Source organism: Anthonomus grandis, chromosome 1 (genome assembly GCF_022605725.1).
Source record: "Anthonomus grandis grandis chromosome 1, icAntGran1.3, whole genome shotgun sequence".
Lineage (NCBI taxonomy): Eukaryota > Metazoa > Arthropoda > Insecta > Coleoptera > Curculionidae > Anthonomus > Anthonomus grandis.
The window spans coordinates 37,516,954-37,539,237 of NC_065546.1; the positions used below are offsets into that span (position 1 = coordinate 37,516,954).

General features: G+C 35.1%; 1 protein-coding gene across 4 annotated transcripts in view; it reads left to right on the forward strand.

Moving 5' to 3' along the window:
* The window catches only part of LOC126736573 (ankyrin repeat domain-containing protein 6), a 138,249-nt gene that overhangs the window by 109,886 nt on the left and 6,079 nt on the right, over positions 1–22,284 (forward strand). For 2 of the 4 annotated variants that reach the window (XM_050440975.1, XM_050441004.1), the window contains exons 2-4: positions 7,239–7,596; positions 10,024–10,296; positions 14,869–15,154. In XM_050440975.1, coding sequence (XP_050296932.1) covers positions 7,270–7,596; positions 10,024–10,296; positions 14,869–15,154 — 886 coding nt within the window. In that variant the 5' untranslated portion in view covers positions 7,239–7,269. Of the gene's footprint in view, positions 1–4,743; positions 4,870–7,238; positions 7,597–10,023; positions 10,297–14,868; positions 15,155–22,284 lie in introns of those variants that run through there. The other 2 variants (XM_050440984.1, XM_050440994.1) reach the window with 2 other exon arrangements.

Below are 22,284 nucleotides of genomic sequence, written 5' to 3' on the forward strand. Positions count from 1 at the left end.
GTGAATAATGTATCACCATCTTTATTTAAAGGTATTTGGTTCAGTTTCTCAAAACCGAATTATTGTGAATTGTCTGTCTGTGTTGTTTATAACTATATATTTGTGTTCTGTGGTTTATAATAGAATAATATATTGAGTTGTTGACAGAATAATATATTTTTACTATATAAACCCTTTATAATTACAAACCCTCATAAAATCATCTATATTTTGATCTATGGTTGTACTTATTAATGTGGAAACACTGTACATGGAAGAAAACTAAAACTCGTAATAGTAAAAATAGAAAGAAAATAAGTGTTTTTAACTGAATTTGTTAAGTAAATACAAGCAAAAATTTAAAAGAATATCATGATTTTCATGGTATTAGGATTTATAAGATTCAAGATTAGCAGAATTAACAGCGCAGAACACAAATATATAAAATTTGTCAGAGGGACCAACATCGAAAGGACACAATCACGTAAAATGGCGGCCCCCTAGTAGTGGTCATTTACTTTTCATTGAATTGGCAGTCCAGGTATATTTATAAGTTCGTGGTACACACATAGAGTAATTAAAAGTATGTATATATATATTTAATATTCATTTCTCTATGGGTACACACCAATAATCCTTAAGACACAATTTGACAGACGTCGAATGTCATGAACGGTGTTAAGCGCCCCTCACACGATCAGTATTACTGACACTTTTGAAGACTGACAGTATTTCGTCAGTATTTTTCACGCGACCTCACACGATCAGTATTTTCTCAGTCTTTACTCTCTCTCGCATATCAGTCATCGGTCTAGTCGAATCGTCTCTTGAAGTGTGTTCAGTCACCAGTCTGCTAATTTGCTCCAATCCTCTGCTGCTTGAAGCAGTTAAAGTGTTCGCGTCATTTATCTGTAAACCAGGCTTAAACAACTTTTAAACTTTTTTTACATTGCTTGGTTCGATTCATGGGGTTTTTTCCTTTATCTGGTATTTCCACGTCAGATAAAAATTGAAGTGCATGAAACGTCCACGCACTTCCAGTCCGTTTGGAATCCTTTTTTTTTTTTTAACTCTCGCCTAAAATTGGTTCTTAGCGTATTGATTTGTTTTTTTACATCGTCAATGATCGCATTCGGTTTGTACTGCACAACAATTTTAAGCAGAGCTTCATATCCTCTTCTTTTTTTATCTCTGTCATAATATTCAGATATACTTGAATTTCACAATTCGGGCATAGACCTATATAGGTCTATAAAAATATATGTTTTTCCTTTTTCTTGTGCTTCACACAAATCAGGTGAAGCTATCAAGCTCAGAGCGGTCGTTTCCTGAGTTTCTTCTATTGTGCACGGTACTCAACTTATCTCTGCCTCTGTCTCTGCAGGGTGCACGATGCAATTCAGACTGACGACTGTTGGAATAATAGACAGTCTCGCCCTCACACGGTCAGTATTTTCATCAATATTTTAGCTCCGCCCCAATGACTGACGTGATTTTCAGGATCCCGAAAATCACATCAGTCATCCATTCACGACTGACAGTCTATCAGTATTTGCATTCACATGATCAATATTACTGGCAGTATATTACTGTATCTCAAAATACTGTCAGTAATACTGATTGTGTGAGGGGCGCTTTATTGGCGACGTTTTTCCAGGAATGTACGAGCCCTGTCTCAGTGAAGTTGGCCCAACGCCCCAAAACATGGTTTTTTAGAATCCATTTAAGGGATAACTAAAATTTTATTTCAAATATAATATTTTTGGTTTCTTGAAATGTTTATGGAAAGATAACAAAACCGACGCAGCTATTTTTAAGGCGTTTTAATTTCGATATTTTTTTCTTTGCAAAATGATTTTTCTATCGCAAAATACGTGAAGGAAATAACTTAGTTGAATGGTCTGTTTATGCACTTCGATAAAATAAAAGTAGGCTGTATAAAACAAATTGCGTTGCTAAGAACAACATTTTGCGTTGCTAAGAAGCCGATTTTGACGTTTAAATCAACTTTCAATGCATTGGTGTTGTTGTTAACAATTAAAAATGGCTCGTGGTAAGGCTGTCTCTGACGAAATAAGAAAAGTGATCATTCACTTGCATTTAAAAGGTCAAAATGCTTCCCAAATCGCTGACAGTATTAACAAATCGAGGTATACAGTTCGAAATATTATTAAATTGTACAAAACAACGGGATCTGTTGCTCAAAAACCCAGAATTGGAAGTCGACCGCGTTATTCCAACACCATTTTAAGAGCCTTAAAACGGATTATCAAGGGAAATCGGCGTGCTAATTACAACGAATTGAAATTTTTGTGGAATTAGGCAATAACAAAAAAGTTTTCAAGAGCAACCTGTCACAGAGCCGCCAAAAAACTGGGATTTAAAACTTACAAGATAGGCTTAAATTATTTTTTTTATTATTCGTTTTCAAGTATTTTTAGGCAAAAGAGAAACCCCTACTGACAAAAATTCAGAAGAAAAACAGGCTAGCGTGGGCTAAAGAACACAAATTATGGTCTTCGAACCAATGGAACTCGATTATTTGGAGTGATGAAGCCAGATTTGAAGTATCCGTTGGTGATAGTAGAAGTCTTAAAAAAAAAGTTAAGTTTCCGGCTTCTGTTATGATCTGGGGATCGATGTCAGCAAGTGGAGTGGGAAACTTACACTTTGTGGAAGGTATTATGAATGCTGATAAGTACATTAATGTGCTTGAAAATAACCTAATACCCCAAATTGAACAAAAAGCGTTTAAACAATATCGAATGTATCTTCCAACAAGATGGTGCCGCTTGCCATACGGCTAAAAAAGTAAAAGATTGGATATTAGAAAACATAATTCCAGTTTTAAAGTGGACGTCGAGTAGTCCAGATCTATCGCCGATTGAAACCTTGTGGCATATCATGAAGAAGAAGCTCAGATCGAATCCCGCAAGAACCGAGACAGGGCTCGTATATCTTTTGTTTTAACCGTAGTTAAATTTGGTTTCTCCTTGATTTAAAGCTCTTCTCACATTCATGACATTCACGAATGTGATAAATATAATATGTAGATATATATAGATTCTTAATATCTTTCTTGCAGTTAATAGTATGAAAAATCGAATAGATAAGCCAATTTTATTAGTAAGGAGGGACACTAAACGAATATTTTTAGCTTTCTTGTTTCAACCAACTAGGAGATGCAGATGTCACCCTTAGAATTTTAAATGAGACTGATGGGCAGGTGGCACATCACTTTAAATAAAGTTTAATTCTCTTATCAGTGGCATTATACTTTGTTGCTTTTTGTCCAGAAGTTTCTGAATAATCGCGTTTTAAAGTAAAATAAAGCAGAATAATTAAACTTGCCTGCATAGAGATTTTATTTTTCATTGTGTTTACACAACTTAGGTCTCCTTGTAGTACAAATGATTAGAAGAGTACGTTACACCGTGAAAATCGTTGAATACTAGCTTAACTTCTTATTTGCAAAAAAAATGTCTACAATAAAACATGGGATATACTTATGCATTATCTCATGAGTTGTTAAAAATGTTGTGCATATTCCCTTCGAACTCCTACCGAACATTTCGGAAAATTTCACCGGAAATTAAAATTAACTGACTTTTTGGGGCAATTCGTCTTTTAAGATTGGCAATATCTTATAATAAGGTAAAGATTACCTGTCAAATTTCCTTTAATAATTAAAGGACCAATAACGGCATTCCATGAATATCAGACAAAACATTTGTATCCACACAGCTTTTTGGGAATATTAGGTCCTTCTTGATAGTCTTCCTAAAGTCCTAAATCGAGAAAGTCGATCCGCAAGGCTGCTTTGGTGGGCTCTGCAACAAATAATCGCAAAACTACAATTTTAGCTCCTAATAGAACTCACCGAACCAGTTTCGGAGAACTCTGCCACCAAATCCGGCACATATTTGTGACTTACTTCACGATTTTGATTTCTGTAATTGAAAACCAATCCATAAATGAAAGTAACATTATTTCTTTCTTGAACAGAATAAACAATAATATTTTTGTTCTGGCTTCTGGCTACATCTTGCTTACCATGTTTGGTTAAATGCATTGTAACAGAAAACAATGTACTTTTAAACCCAATGCAGTACTTTTTGTGTAAACACACCTGAAAACAAAAATCTCAATGCAAGCAAATTTAATTGTTTCTGTAACTTTGAAACGCGATTATTCGGAAAACTCTAGAGAAAAAGTCATAAAGTAGGATACCAATGAAAAGAGAATTGAACGTCCTGTAAAGCGATATTTATATCATACTCCCATTTCCATTTAAGATTCTAAGGGTGAGATCTACTCCTTTCAACCCCCTGTGTTAAAACAAAAACTCTGAAAATATCCATTTATAGTGCCTTTTTTACAAACAAAATTCACGTGTCTTTCTCTATGTTTTTCTATTTTTCATATTTTTATTTACAGGAAAGATATTAAGGGTGGAAAATTTCAATTTGATACTCGATGTAGTAGGTCGTTTCAGATCGTAATCCGAGTTATGAAATGTCATTACTGTCAGAAATATCAAGTCTGATTATTATTTGAGCCACATTTTAACGGGTAAGCGACTATAGGCGTCTTTAAGACATGTCATTCGAGCGATCAAGTCATGGCGTCACCGTAAAAGGCGCTTTAAGGGTTTGTTAGCGGTCTCCCGAGACCGCTAATAAACTAGATATGTCAAAGTCAAAAGAAACAACAATGATGTCAATTTTTTGATATTTTTTAGAGTTGAGAAGCATTATATTTTTTAATATTGGTTTTAATTTATCTAATGTATGTGAGACAGTTAAGACATCCGAACTAAATAAAAATGCAGAAAAAAATAAATTATTAAAGAGCTAATATATTCCAAAAAATACAGTGAAGAACGTAAAGGTAGTACTTCGATATTTTTTTAAATTGATTTTTGATTAGTTTGTGTTTTTTTCTCTGAAAAAAAAAATTGAGGTTTTGTTTACGGCAGTAACTTTTTTCTTTTTTATATTTTCTCGGGCAAATGTGTGCCTTTTATAAACCTTTTTAGGGCGAAATTAATTTGGATTTCATCACGATCTAGATCTGATTCTAAAAATGTATAAGGCCGGATTAAGACTCAAAACGTTTTGAAAACTGAGAAAAAATGGGTGTTTTTGTGGTTTATCTCAGTCTACAAAACGAACTCAATACACATGAAAACGTAGCCAATGTTTAGACACTAACAGCTGTTAGACATGACGTCATTCGAGCGCAAACATATGATGACTTAACGCTTAAGATATCGTAAGGCAACAGAGTAAGGCGCTTACTCGCTCGTACCGGTGTAACTGTCAAAGTCATATGTCATATGTCATGTATCTATCTTCAATGGCAAATGACATAAAATGTCACACTGGCATCTGTTAATTTTAGTTGATTACGTCAAAAGTACTAATGTATGGAGGAGCGCACAGAGACTACAAAGAGCCAGGGGCAGAATATTTAAGGGGCTCTTTCTTTCAAATTCGCATAATTATAAATGAAAAATAAACAACAAATGCAAACAAACATGCAACAATGTTAATGTAAATTTTACATTTTTGCAAATCTAATGCACAATATAGCGTTTCAGAATGTTACAATTAATTGTACACGATTCTTTGCTTTTATTGTTCTGAGCTCTCCGATAGTTTCTTCAAAAACTGCCTTTTCTTTTGATGCTTTAGGCCATTCAACCTTCTTCGCCTTCGGCTATATGAATCGTAATTTCTTTTTGATCATAGCAAGTTTCCTGAAAGTTTTTTATCCAGAAGAAAGATACTAGCAAAACATAGATAGGAGATCGAGTAGCTCTAAAGCAAAATTTGTTTCCCATTTCTTTGCAAATCTTATGCTACAAATCGATTTCGCGTGGCAAATCACTGTTCAAATCAATGTCTCTGCCCGAATCTTTATTATAAAATCGTTTTTTTTTTCAAATGTGCTTTTGACTCTCTGTTAGCTTAGGTGTGATTGATGCATCAAGTGGCTTCTGTCAAAGTTGCAGGTCGGGAATCTCTTAAGCGACGTATGGAGTCCAAAAGTTGATTAGGACTGCGAGTTCTACGTTTCATCAAAGCATTGCAACAGTTTGTACCAAGAGAATCCGTGTTGAATAGTTGTCAAAGGTCTAAAGCCATTTAAGCGAAGTAAGAACGTCTACCTGAATTTCTCCTCTTAATTCCATTTTAAGAAATTTTGTTGTTGAACTAGTTGTTAATTAATGATCGAACGGCTTTAATTCTAGTTGTAGATATTGCATAAAGAGACGACAGTTTCGCAGTTTCAATTGAAATTTTCTATCTTGTTGGGCTAAGACTGAATACCTCATTTTCAACGTTATCAAATATATTTTTGCCTCGTTGTTAGTTTCCATTCCATGAACGTCACAAAAATTTGTACGGCTTTACATGTGCACCGCAAGACGAATAGTAGACTTGATGGTGTTCATTCTAAATAATGGCCCTGACTTCAAAAAATTTCTCGATTATCTTTGGAGCGCTGTCGAAGTCATATCGATATTACACTTATTAAGTTCTGGCCTGATTTTTTCGAATCAATTTATTGTACTTTCTTATCAAAAACTATTAGTTTAAGAAAGCTTTCACGGATAGTACATTTCCCATTAGGACCCAAACATGGCCGATTTAACAACTCCTCTACTTCTATGCAATATACCAAATGTCTATGACACTCAGTAATACTTGTAAAGAATTCCCTCTAGTTTTCAAAATGTTTTTTAATAATTAAAAAGCATAATTCTTTTTTTCTGTTGCGGGTTCCCCTTTAACACGAGGCCCAGATTAAATGAACCCACTTGTGATGTCTGTGCCCCACTGCATGGTTGTAATTTGTTTTGCATCTAATGAGAGCCAACTTAATTTTAACAAAAACACGCACGTATATTATGCCACACGGTGAATTCTAATTTAAAATTAATTAAAAAAAGCATTGTTTTGATGTTGCGGCCAAAAATGTTAAACAAAAAGCTTATTTTTGGTACGGTTTAATAGTACATTATGCGAAGATGCCAACGATTATTTTTTTCCCAATTCATGATATGTGCTTTGAGGCTTCATTGGCAAATTGTTGAAGCAACGTCGTAATTAGTGCGTGGGCGGATTGTTGTCGTATAACAGCTGCCGCTATTCTCGTAGGACAAAAGTAATAAAAACGACATGATTGACTACCATTAAAAAACTTATTTTAATCCTTATTACTCGTACTACAAGTGACATTTTTTCTTCCAGATAGAATGTCGAATGGCCCCACCCCGGCAATATGAGCTCCCCAATAGGGGAGCCGGGGGCGGCGGTCCGTGCCGCCGCTACGATCGGCGACTGCGCCACCTTAGGTCGCCTCTTGCCCGTGAGAGGACCGGCGCGATTCACGCGAGACACGCAAGGGCGCACCGCCATTCATTTGGCGGCGGCCAATGGACGCGCGCAGGCGCTGCGTATGCTATTGGCCATCGCTGCTGCGCAGGAAGTAGACGCACGCGATGGCGCAGGCTGTACTGCTTTACATAGGGCGGCGGCCGATGGACACGAGGAGGTTATAAGGGCGCTCTTAGCTAAGGGCGCCAGGGTGGATACTGTCGATACTATGGTGAGTTTATTTTGACTGTCCTAGGATTACTGCTGGATCCTTTTCTTAGCTCGATTATCTTTGCTTAAACCTGCATACTCTTGTAGATTTTATGAAATTCTCTGCGATCACGAGGAAATCATTGCTTCTGTCGCCTTCATATTCAAAATAAGCTTTATTATGAAACGATAATTACATCTTGTGGACAAAGAATATTAATAATTACAAACTTTAAATATATCAAATCAAAAAAATGCTTTGTTTCTAACACAATTGTTTTAAACAAAACTAAAAAATATATACAAAAAGGGTTAAATTAAAACTGTCCTGTCCTAATAAACATAACACAACTTACAAATAATGGTGTTAAAAGAGTCATATTTTTTTTTAAATAATTAATATACAAAACAATACAAAAAACAATATAAAAAACTATTTAAAAAAACTATAACGAAAGTCTTAGATTCTTGTATTCCATCTAAAATTTAGCTCTGACAGATTGTTTTCTCGCAAAAACTATGTCAAGTTTGAACTAATATGTAATCAGTCTAAATAGAACAACTGGTACTTTTAACTTATTTTAATAGGACTTCTTCAGTTCTTCTAAAAAAGAAGAAAAAGAAACCTTGACAATTATAAGAAAATATTCATCGGATAGTACTTACTTTCTGAATAACTACAAAATTTACAGATCTACTCCAAGAGAAGCCAAGTCTCTTTATTACTTGAGGATAGCTGAAAATTCCTCTAATAAATTAAAAGAAACATGAAGGATTGTCAACTCTCTACGAAGTAAGGGCAACCATATTGCTTTACTTAGTGTATTGGAAGGTGACGACCTAATTATTCATTGAATTTTCCTCATTGAATCATATTACTTCTCCATGGTATCTAACCTCTCAAGGAGCATTCCATTTATCGTACCACATGTATTTTTATCTTTTTATCCATTAATGCTGTGGAATTGAAATCCAGATTTAGAGATATCAAGAACATAACTCCTTCGGGATGGTACAGGTTGCTAATAAGAGTCATTAAGACTCTACCTACACTAGCTCTTGTTTGTTTAGCTCATCTAGTGAATAAGTCTTTTACAAATAGCCTATTTTATCCTAATCTCAAGAGGGCTAACATTGTTAGAATTCACATGAAAGGTGATCTGAATGAACCTTAAAATTTTCGTCCTATATCATTGCTTCCTGTGCTAGGAAATATTGTGGAAAGACTGGTTAAAGTGACTTATTAGTGGGTCGTTTTATTTCTCAACAGGCATAAATTTCTTGATCCGCATTAGTTTGGATTTCTAAAGGTTAGAAACGCAAGAGATTCTTTGTTTGACTTTCTTGGGGAGCTGTATCTCAGATTCAATACAGGACATGCTGTAATATGTCGAAAGCTTTTAACTACTTGCACTATCCAACCGTGTTACGTCGGGAATTTATAACTTTTAAGGAGTAGCAGTCGCCTTGAAGTGGTTTTGCTCCTACCTTTCAGATCGTGAGAAGAGTTTAATATTCATTTTCTTCGAAATAATGTACCTATTTCTTTTGGTATCCGACAGGGATCAGTCTTGGGTTCCCTGCTATTGTAATGCTTAATATACAGTAACACTTTGCCCGGATTGCTCGCGGTATGAAATATCTGGAGGAATGGTGTAATTCCAATAGTCTCGTACTCCAAATAAAAATATATAAAATAATATTTCCAAAACGAATATTTGGAACTTTAAGTGCGATTTATATGATGTTAAACGATTAAACTTTATTTACTGCAAAGTTGGTGAGGCTATACATTGGTGATACCTTCAAATTATATCATTTATCCTGGGATTGGCAGTGGCAAGTATAGCATATTTCTCTCTGATCGAATTACATCTTCTTTATGATATTTTATTCTGGTAGTCCTGTTCAGAATACTTGTTTTACTCAGTATTCTTATTACAACACGGACACTGCGTGGTTATGCTAAAATGCGACAGTCATGTAGACCACTGTTGTTCCTGAATCACTCTGTCCCAACATTGTACAGCATTTTAATTTTGGACACTGTGCGCCTTGTTCATAGAAAGTTCAGAGAGGAACTATATTTTACTCAGCCACATAACAAGAGATTTGTTTTCTCCTTTATCAATACCAAGGTCTTGACGATTGAAAAAGTTCATAATTTATCACGTAAAAAGTTATTTAATAATCCCCCTTTCTCATTAAGAAGACACCTGTCCGAGGAAACACATTAAACAAACTACTATTAAGAAAGCATATTTTTCCTCGCAAAAATATTTTAACTACTCCCTTAATTATATATTTAGGTTTAAATGCATGTATGATTTTTTTTTTAAATTTTGTGCGAATGTTTTGTGTACAAATAGCTTTGTACACACCAATATTTTTTAGTTAGAAATAAAGCTACTTTTAACTTTGACTTGACTAAGACAATTTTCCACTACAGCATTGCAATACGGCTTTACATGAATGCGCGTGGAAGGGTCACAGTCGTACCGTAAGGTTGTTGTGCGCAGCGGGAGCCCCTTTGGGTGCGGCAAATGCAGGCGGCTTCGCACCCCTTCATCTGGCTTGTCAAAATGGGCACAACCAGTCGTGTCGCGAGCTACTATTGGCTGGGGCGGATCCGGATCTGCGCAATGGTTATGGAGATACAGCTTTACATACCGCCGCACGATACGGACACGCTGGCGTCACTAGGATTTTAATATCCGCCAAGGTAAGGAAAACTTTTGGAAACTATAAATTAAACTTGTTAATATATTTATCCCCACCATGATGGGCGCAGCTTACGCGGCTCAAACTGCCTAATTTGCTTTGCTACGCAAGATTTTCCGTACTAAATTGCGAAAGTGCCTACTTGACTATATCAATCAGCTGGTAAGCTTTCTGTTTACGTACAGCCACATAAATTTAAATTAGTTAGTAAGCAAGCATCAGTTCATTTTTAACCTGTCGTTACCTAACTGGCAGTTTCAATTCGGCTTCGCTGTACTAAAAAGGACTAAAATAGATCTGATCTACATCAAAAAAAAAATTATTGAGAGCCCATATCTGAGAACTAATAAATTCCAAAGACAACCCCTCATACTGTAACGACTCAATTTTTCTAAAAGAAAATCACGGGAGATGCAGTTGAACGCCTTACTGAGGTCACACAAAGTGGACACACAAACATTCCATCATATTTCCTCCCCTCGAGGCCCTCAACCACATTTGCCACAACATCTAGGACTGCTTTAACTGTAGATAGACCGGTTCTAAGGCCAAATTGCCCCCCGCACAGCATTTTATTGTTTTCACAAAATTTGTCTATTACTTCGAATATTTTACCCAAGACTAGTATAATTATTGAAATAGGCCTATAATCACTACAATTGTTCTGGTCTGCCTTTCTAAAAATAGGAACAACTTTTGGTTTTTTGAGTCTGGAAAGGTTCCAGAGCAAATATACAAATTAAATAGGTATGTCAGTGGTTTGACAAGAAATTCTTTACAAGATTTTATAATTTTGTGGTTTATAATATAGATGTCTATGGAATGAGTTAATTTAAGGTTTCAAATATCATTTTCTATTACGGTCTTTAAAATGAAGGTTTTGTCATTGAGGCCACTGTCAAGACTGGATGCAACAGATATATCTTAGAGACAGACGTTTTTTCAGGGGATGAAGAAGTGTTTCTGTATCTGTATCTGTAATTTCAGAGGGTGGTGAAAGCACCTCTGCACGTAGGCATTACTAGGCGCATTGTGCTCCTCTGTTTAGGGAGTAGGGCACTTCTCCCTCAGCTCCGCAACTACCTCAGCGAATCAACGAGAATGACAACGTCGCTAAGGTACCTGATCTTTTTAAGAGATAGGTGGGATATGCCTAAAAAGCTGTTTCGTATTGACGAGAGAGTAGGGCAGAAGCAAAGTATGTGGTCCATTGTTTCGTCTTCATTGTTGCATGCCCTGCATAGTGAACTCCTGCTTAGTTTCATTTATTAAATGAGCCATTAAATTGACAGTGACCAGTAAGGATGTCTGTTATAAGACGAAGTTTCCGGTTCGTCAGAGACAATTTACAGATTGCTTCCTGTCTAGGTAGCTGAGAAGCTCCTTGGACAAATTACAGCCTCGAGTCTTATCTCACCGCTTTTTGAAAAGCGTGCGAGAGTGAGATTTTATTAGCTCTTTGTTAGTCAGCATAGTCAGATCGACGAAGGTCAGCGGCCCTCTTGGCAATTGAGTCGACGGTCCAATTTCCCTTGCTGTGGTTGTACCCCTTGATCCAGCCGACCTCCACTCTGTTTTTGGAAGAAGCTTTCACGAGAGTGCGATGGCATTGCTGCACTAGGTCCGACGTGAGGTGCAGTTTTGACAGCGCAAAAACTGCCTGTCTGCAGTTTATGTGGATATTCACCGTTTTATCAGTAACGTTGCTACCGATTATTTCTTCTGCTGCCAGGATTATGCGTATATTTTGGTTGGAAAGACACTTGGCATAGTGCCTTATGCTAAGCATTATGTTTAATTTGAACTTTTTGGAATCTACGCGGCAGCCCGAACCTGTTTTAGTTTTTAAACCGTCCGAATAGATATTAGTAACACCCGCCATCCGAGTGGTACCCTTTATGTTGATTGTGTAGGGTTTGTTGAAAGCAAATATTGAAGAGTCAAGGTCAATTTAAGCCTCCAGTATAGGAAGTGAGTTTGATGGTTCTTGTCAAAGGCGAGCTCTTTGCAGGCCTGTACCCACACTTATGTTCATGTCAGTAGGGCGGAAGCGCATCATTGTGATTAAGAAGACCTCTGACTTTCTCCTGTCTGACTTTCGATGAACTGTGACCTGATTCACGTAAAAGTTCCGATTTAGTTTGCTATCGAGTGGTAGACTAAGGTACTTCCGATGCATAAGTAACGTCCTGATAATTTGGTACCAGGACTCTTTTCGGTGAATAGCACCATTTCAGTCTTTTTCGGGTAATGGATACGAAATATTTCGCACACCATTTCTCTATCATTAAAAGAGCCGCCTGTATTCGTTCGCAAAGGGATTGTTCAAATGTACATACACTTTTTTTTGCAGAATAACTAAATAATCCGCGTAGGCTATTGTGTAGTAGTTGTCATTATTGAAGCCGATGATGAGACTGTCCAAATCACTGACTGTCCTAACCCACTCCTAGATAGTAGTAATTGATAAAAATACTATGATTCCTTGTTGATATGTTACACCTTCAAACGCGGTGTGTAAATAAAAGAATATAAAATACATCCACAAACCATATCTCACAAACCATAATGTATATCTCGGAGACACATGTTTTTTCAGGATTGACTTACACCCCTTCTAATCTAGACACAGGGGATGTGTCTAGATTAGTAAGTGTAAAAGGTGTAAAAAAACATTTTAATAATAAAAGTACCATGTTTTTTTTTAACTATATGAAGCTGGCTTACAACCCGTCGTCCTTCGAAAAAACGTATTTTTATTTATTATTTTACCAATATTTATGTTTCATGTATATCTTATTATAGTTTTTCCTATACCTTTTTTAACTTTATTTTACTAGTTTAAAATCAGATAAGGTCCTTAAATATCAAAAAAAATTATTTGGTAGAATGGTCCATCCCCTACTGCTCTAATTAGCTATGTTCTAAATATACCACCATCCCATTTTCTATGGGAGCAACATCATCGATTTGTTCTTCATTTAAGTGTACAGCTAAGTTTTGTACGACAGCTGTAGCCACCATAATATCTTGTACTGTGTACATTTTGACTTGCACTACCAAGAACATAATAAGCAATCTTCTTTTCCAAACTCATAAAATTAAATACATATTTTTTTTATCAACAAATACCTTGACTTAAAAATCTATAGTTACCTTAACTGGATTTCTATTTCGAATTTAAGTCTCATTGTGTAATTGTTCCTCTCTCGTTTTTGGCTGTAGTAATGGAGTTATTAAATATTTAGAGCATGCATTAAAAAATTTTTCACTGAGCCACTATCAAATAATGCTTTCAATCTTGAATTAAGAAATAGTGAACTGTCCGATGTAGAACCAGGCCATCTAGCAATGATATTTCGTATTCTAGGTTTATGATCACAAAATATTTACAAATTTAATGAGAAATATAGTTTTCTGTTCCAAAACTGTTCTGCCTTAAGAGCACCAGGTGACTGAACCGTATGTGAGTATCATCTAATACTCAGAAAACTATAAAGAATGATACTTTATTAAAGAACCCATGGCTAACCACTGTAATTTCTCCTCTTTCGGGTAATGAAATATGCTGATTTTTTATATACCTACCTATCTCCGTCAATGACATATACAGTGCGGCTCTTAATTATCGTTGTATATAAAAATTTGAAATTTGGCACACATCATTAGCAACCTAAATACTTTTTGGTCCCTAGCTCATTTTGCAAAACTTCAAAATGGCGGCGGGACGTCATTTTAAAAGATAAAATTAAATAGAAAGGGGAATCATGCGATACATCGTTTGAAAGCTCCCACTGAATGCTTTATGGTGCTAGAATATCAAGTCATTACCCATAGCAGAATGGCAGCCTCTTAAAATGTTACTTTTCGCATTTTTGTTAATTTTTATTTTCTTTACTACACCTGTTCAGGTTAATTTGTTTGTAGGTGTGTTGTTGTAAGTTTTGTTACAACGGCCAAAAAATTCTTTTTATAATTTCCCTCCTTGTAAAGAAGGAAGGAAGGAAGAAGGATTTTACACACGTTGGTAATGCATACACAATTTTACTTTACACACTAGTGCGTAAAGTATGTATCCCCTTCTTGAACTTCTACTAATCAGCAGTTTGGCTTTAAACCACGCAAATCTTGAGTTAAACTTTCTTATTCTGGTGGACTTTTTTGTTGTATGTCTTGGAGAAGGGATATCAAGTTGATACAATATACACTGATTTCTCCAAGGGCATCGACAGAGTATTATATTATTTTGTTAATATAATAATAATTAATATATAGTTAATATAATAATAATAATAATTGTTTTACTACAACAATCAGGCTAGCAAACCAACATCATAACACTGATCTTTTTGAATTTCGGAGCAAATTCCTGGGTCAAGTTTTGTAACCATGGTTCAAAACTTATTATTTATTATTACCTAATCATTTTCTAATAGTTTTGTATGTGATCTATATTACTTAAATTAATAACAGTCATTGTTGTAAATTTAAATTTTTAAGAGAAATATAATTGAGCCTTGTCCATTTATAAATAAATAAATACAAATATTTTGAAAAACGTACTGCTTTTCAGTGTAAAGTATCGGAAAGAAATAAAAATGGAGATACTGCCCTGCATATATCAGCTGCCATGGGTAGAAGAAAACTGACCAGGATATTACTGGAAGCGGGATGTGATAAAGGGATCAGAAATAAACAGGGAGAAACGGCCAGGGATATAGCGCTCAGGAAAGAATTGGGAGAAATCCTGGATATTCTGGATGAAACGGGCGGAAGAGAGGGGAGAAGGAGCAAGAAAGAAAAAGGAAGTAAAAGACGGTCCAAAAGCAAAGTGCGCTTCGAGGGAAAACCGGGCAAAGGTAAGAAGAAACCGCATTTAAATTAAACCGTTTTAAAATAACAAAAATAAACCGTCGATCAAGTTAATTAAAATTGCCAATCATTCGGAAATGTGTGGAATATCGGGTGTCAAATGGACAGGCGCGTATATATTATTACCCGATCGTAAATTATTGTGGCTTTTATAGCGTGAGTACCGTACGTAGTAATGAGATAATTTGATTGCAGTACTGGAATACATTATAAAGAAATGTAGGATTTATTTAAACATTTATACACCGGTGTAATGCGTGAAGTTAGTATCTATTTAAATGGCCAGTAGTTCAGTCGTAATATTTTCCTAATTGGCGAGAAATATTTTCCTTTCTAAACACATTAAATTTTATCATCGACTTAATTTACTAAATGTACTTTTGATAGTTGACGCCACCTTGGTTTTCGCCTCCATTTTATTTTGTTTGAGTAGTAACGATATAGATTACAGTAGTAAACCGGGGTGACTTTTCCACCCCCGTGGGGACTTTGCGCCATTTAAAAAAAAGTTTATTTTAATTCCCGCTCAAAAACGTGTAAATATAACGCACCCAAACCTCGAGTGTATCCAAGATTACCAATTTGGCTATACGGAGCGCGCTGCGCACGTCGATACCTTCAGTACCGTTCAGTCAACTGCAGAGGGAAGATACACTTAATATTTTGTTATAATTTAACCTCAAAAAATGTTGTGTGTATTTTGGTTTTTATTCTAGGTGTAACAAGTAAGTATGGCAAAGTTGATATTGAATTACCTTGTGATTATTTTTTACCTAGTAGAACTATTTAATAGTCGTAAATAATTCTTGAAAAACGAATTTCCAGTTTTACTGTCAACATTTCGCAGTTTTGGGGGTTACTTTTCACCAGAGCAAAGCCACCTCAAACTAGAAGTCTGGGGTTACTTTGCTCCGGCTAAAGTATTTCAAATAAATAATGAAGAAAGCTTCTGTTTGTTTTTGATCAAAAAAAAACTAAAGGTCGGCGTCATGAATTTTTTTTTTGTTTCAGCATGCCTAGGAAACATCAAAGAAAAGCTGGGGCCAGAACGTATGCAGACTATACCAAAGAAACATAGGAAGAATGCTTGGCTGAAGTTAGATCAGGGGCACTATCACACAGAAAAGCAGAACAAAAGTTCAATATACCTAGAAGAACGATTTTAAATAAACTTGAGAAAAAACATAATAGAAAACCAGGTGGTCAACCTGTTTTTTCTTTACAAGAGGAAGAGGATTTTGTTGAGTGCATTATTGCTTTGGGAGACTTTGGTTTTTCCAGTCGATACATAAGAGCCGCGTCATATTATTAAGGATTATCTGGACAGATGTGGGAGAAATGTGAAAATCTTCCAGAATAATTTACCCGGCATTGAATGGGTAAATTCATTTATTGCAAGACATCACCATTTGTCTTTACGCTTTGCCGAGAATGTAAAGCGTGCAAGAGCGGCAGTAGATGAAACTGTTCTACGCAACTTTTTCAATAATTTGGCCAGTGAATTACGTGATGTTCCTTCAACCAATAAATGGAATTTTGATGAGACAAACCTTACGGATGATCCGGGGAAAAAGAAAGGTTCCAAATACCCTGAATATATTCGAAATGCTTCGAAGACATCAATATCTGTCATGTTCGCAGGAAATGCTGCTGGAGAACTGTTGCCATCATATGTGGTTTATCGAGCTACTAATATGTGGACTACATGGACAGAAAATGGGCCAAAAGGATGTCGCTATAATGCTAGTTCTTCGGGTTGGTTTGATAGCAACATATGTACTGACTGGCTCGAATTTCAAATGATGCCGAGATTGAAAAAATTAGAAGGAAAGACAGTGCTAATATGTGACAACCTCATTTGACAGTTCATTCCCTTAGATGGTGTCGTCAAAATCAAGTAAGTTTAGTTTGTTTGCCGGCAAATAGTACCCACCTAACACAGCTCTTGGATGTGGCATTTTTTCGTCCAATCAAAATAGCTTGGCGCAAAGTATTATCAAAATGGAAAGGCATTGAAGATGGTATTAGAAACACAAACATTCAGAAACAAAATTTTCCTCCACTCTTATCAAAAATGATGAATATGATTGAGCCAACCATCAAAGATAACTTGCTTTCCGGCTTTCGCAAATGCGGAATATTCCCTTTAAATATTAAGGAGGTTTTAACCCGCATTCCTTCAACCTCACATAATAAAAGTATGATAGAATCTTCTTTCCTGAAAATACTGGACACAAGAAAAACTTTGTGTACGATTACAAAAAATAATCATAGAAAAAAATTAATATTCCTCCAGGCAAGAGTGTGTGCGCTGAGAATGAAATAGAAGAAGAAGAAGAAGCAATAGAACAAGAAGATGGAGCAATAGATGAAGCCATGGAACAGGAAGATTTTATTACACAAGGCACCCAACAGAGAGAGGATATACTTCATTTTAATGATAATTCATCACATAATATAAACTTTTAAGAGCTCGAGAAAGAACATGAAATCGAAAATGAGTTTATAAATTTTGTTGAAGGAATAGACCCTCAAAAAAAAAGATAATTTCGATATGGTTGTAAAGGAAGTAGGGCCTTTTGTTGTATTTGTTTATGAAGGACTACTTTACCCCGGGCAAATCGTTTCCTTGCAGAAGTCGCTAAAGATGTGGAAATGGCACTCAAAGCCAGACGAGCTTACTTATTCATGGTCTGATGTTCGGGGATCTATGTAATAAGTTACAAAAAGAGGCATCTTCTCTGTGCCTGAGCTCGCCTGCTAGTATAGTGACTAAATCCATACTTAAAATTATTAACCTAATGCCTTACCTATTATACGTGTTTTCTTTCCTATTTTTAGAATCTATTTTTAATTTTTGTAGTTTTGCATTTATTTTTTAATTAAACTGCAATGCGTTATTCAAGTTTTAACATTTTTTGTAATATTTAAGAAACATTTGCATTTCCTTATATTAAAAACTTTAATTTTTTTTAATTCTTACATCCCTCTTTTTACTCGCCTGGGAAAAGTACATAAAACATAAGGTTAACTTTGCACCAACGTATAAAATGTAAGAGTTTTGCCTACATATTTAGGGTGGGGCAAAATAACCCCGGGCTATGGGCGAGTTTGCTCCACTTTTCAAACTAAAAAAAAACAAGATTCGATATTTTTACGCACAAATGTTCAAAATAGTAATTCTTTAAGATGTTTCTTGTATGTAGAATGCAACTAGAGTAAAGAAATTTCGTAATTTTGTAATAATTTTAGCAATTTTTAAATTTATCTTCAAAAAGAGGAGCAAAGTCACCTCGTTTTACGGTACTCTAGAAGGACTTGTGGCTATATAATCAGCCAAAAGTGAATTCCTATCCCTATAATTGAATAATATTTTTAATCTTTTAAAATTTGAAAACTTTCAAAGATGGCGAGTGGGAGCCATTCAACATGGTGAATGAGCGCTGTCTTTATTTTCCATTTTAAATATAAGTTTTACGTCAAAAGAGAGTTTACTTGTCACAAGAGAGAATACAAGCCACGCCCAAATGTAAAGAAATCAGTGCCATTATCTACATACACAAATTTATTGTTCAAGATGGCGCCTTTCCACTTTTTTTGTCATTTTTATTATTAAATGACAGTTTGTAAATCCGTCTTTAAGGCTGAAGGTAGGAAAATTTAGATTTTATTTAACCTTCATCCGCAAAATTCAAATATAATCCAATTTAACAATAGAAGAGAAGCTATAATGACTGTCATTTTTATATCAATTTTTTAATGATATGTTCTTAAACAATTTTACGTCACAAGGATTTACGTCTAAGGATGGGAGTAGAAAATGTTTGTCTCTTTAATTAGCCCAAAGGAAATTCCTATTCCAATAATTGATTTTTTTTTGTACTTTCTGAAAACATTAATCTTTTAAAATGTGCGAATTTTCCAAGATGGCGCCTACCCGCCATTTAGAAACTGTCATTAAAAATGGTGGAAGATCGCCATTTTTACTTGCCATTTTTATGTCAAAAGCGAGCTTACCTGCTTCTTCGAGCCAGAGCCAAAATTGAAGAAATTAGAAATTAGTTCGTTGCTACTTTATCTAAAATGGCGCCCTTCTGCCAGTTTTTTGTCAACCTTAACGTCCTTATGTAAAGGCTGGATGGGGAAGAATGAGGAGCTTTATTTACAATTCGTTGGCAAACTGTCAAAATGATGGGGCAAACAATGATAACGTCCATTTAATTATAATTTGAGAGTTTTTTAACCACGCCCACATCTTTGAAGGGTGAAATAGAGAGTCCTATAAACTAATATTATATTCTACAAAATCTACATCCCGAGTATTTAAATTTAAGTTAATTTAACAATTAAAAAAAGTGAATTTTAACCGAATGCTATGAAACACTACATCTTGCTCAATACATTTATCAGAATTACTTTGACAGTTGCAACTTTTAAAATGGCGGTGGAAACAAAGATAGCGCATGATAACTGTCATTTTAACGTCATTTAAGAGTTGTTAAACCACGATCATAACTTTGCAGGATGAAAGAGAGTCTTTTTATTTAATTTTAACAATGGAAAAATGTAAATATAACGGAATGTCATAAAACACTGAATGTTATCATTTCATTTCCAGTTAATCAATCAAAATTAGTTTTGACAATTGCAACTTTTAGTATGGCGGTGCAAAGAAAGACGGGGCATAGTAACTATCGTTTTCACGCCATTTGACTGTTGGTAAGCCATGCGTATATCTTTAAAGAAAGAAAGAGAGACTCTGTGAACTAATGGTATCGTCCGAAAAATCTAGATCAAATTTTATTTAATTTAATGAATTTTGAATTTGAAAAACATGAATTTTAACCGAATACCATGAAACACTGCATTTTACTATTAAATTTCCAGTTAGTTTATCAGAATTACGTTGCAACTTTCAAAATAGCGACGATGAAGGAGAGACTTTTGGAAACTATATTGGTATCGTCCGCAAAATCTAAATCCTAATTAAGCGCGCGAGTTTAATATAATTTAACAATGAAGAGACGTGTGTATGTTTTACCCGAACGCCATGAATCACTTTAATGGCCCCATGAAAAAAATAAAACGTGCCATAAAACAAATCTTAAATATGTATCAAAGTCAATCAAATAATCAATCTCTAAACAAGAAAACGCCCACGCGATGTAGTAAACATTTATAGTAAAGTTTACATTAGGAGTCTGAGTTTTTTCCCAAAATATTTGCTAATATTATTAGCGCGCAGACTTCCTGGGAGAACCTCTGACGTGGAATTAATTGGGAAAGGCCGCGTTTATTTTAATATTCTCCTCGTAATAACACGTTTAAATTAACCATCTTAACGTCTTTGTTAGCTCTTCTTCTTCTTCTTCTCGGTTTACCCATTAATGCGCCTCTTAAGAGTCCATTGTCCATCTTTGACTTATCTTAAGAATGCTCAAGTATTATTAGCCAACGGTTCTGATAAACGCCATAAGGCCTACGTGTTAAATGGCCTAAAGATACAAAAGCTCTTCATACGTGAACTATTATACTGTCTTTATTAGTTATAATGGGGAAAATTGAGTGAGTTTGAGGTTAAGTAAGAGAATATGTTTGCAAGAAACTTTGAGATAATAATTAATGTCCGCTATATAAATAATCATATACTTACATAAAATATTCATCAAGTGAGCTTGTCATTTAAGGCAATAACTCGCATCCTCAACAACGCCACCATATATATGATTAATTTTACAGCATTTCTCGTTTATTAATTACAGTTTGGCCTCGTTATAAATCCACGCCGGATTAAAATGGTAATTTAATCACTGCTTTAGTTTATGTAAAATATAAGGCACACAGATACTTCCGCATAACAATTATTATATTTTTCAATTCCTCGCATAATGCTCCTAAAGTTTTATATAATGAATTAGTTATGCTACTTTCACATTATGTAAAAGATTTGCCACTGTTATCAGCATTATTAGCACTTGTCGTATGTTATACTCGTATATTAATTTATGAAAATTGAAATCTCCCGCTAAATTGGATACCATAATCTGTCAAGACACTACAACAACAGTCAACAACACTAAAAATAATAAAGTAATAAAGTAGTTTTGTTGAAAATTGAGAACTTTTTTTTAAGTTTATTTAACCAATCTGCAAACGTATGGACGGCCATATTGAAATCAATTGGTGACGTAAAAGTTTAATGATTTGCGTTTTCCATATAATAAATGTAATATGGTACATTTGCACTATCAACTTGTAAATTATCTAAATTAACTGATGGCGAGTAGAAACGCTAGTTAGTATGATATCAAAACTGCACTCACAATCGTGGTGCATTCAAACGGATGAAAACAATAAGTTGTACAAGATTTCTTCTTCTTTATCAGTCTTATCTGATTCACTTCTAGACATAAGCTCCTCCGAGCCTTTGCCATTTCTGTTAAATCTTAAGCTGTGCCTTCTACCGGCAATCTCCCTTATATGATCCAGCCAGCGCTTCTGCGGTTTTCCCGTACTTCTCTTTATTTCTCTCGATCACCAGTGGATCACTTTATTGATCCATCTACTATCATCCTTACAGCATGTCCTGACCACTTGTATTTTATCCCATGTAGCGGATTACGTCGGTCACCTTTGTTGGTCTTCTTATTTTCTCGCTTCGGATTCGGTCTCTTATGGAAACTCCAACCATTGCTCGTTTTATTGCCCTTTGTGTTGTTTTCAATCTGTCTGCACTGCCTTTTGTGATTGCCATGGGTTCGAGCCATATATTGTTACCGGCAAAATGCCCATGTCAGAAACCTTACATTTTAAATGCATTGCAATGTCTAGATCCTGTAGAATGTACTGTCGCGTTTTTACCGTTCGTTAAGGGATTAATTAAAATAATCGATGCACAAAAATAGTCAATTAATTTATTTGCACTCTTACACTACTAAACACCATCACTTTGTGGTCTGAGCTGCCATGGCTATTCAAACCACTTTCTGTGTCCCGTCTCTACTACATATATATATATATATATATATATATACAGTGCTTTTTTTTGAAGTGTTACCCCCCCATTTATTTTTTGAACGGGTCAAAAAAAATTTTTGAAACTTGGCATAAGTAAATT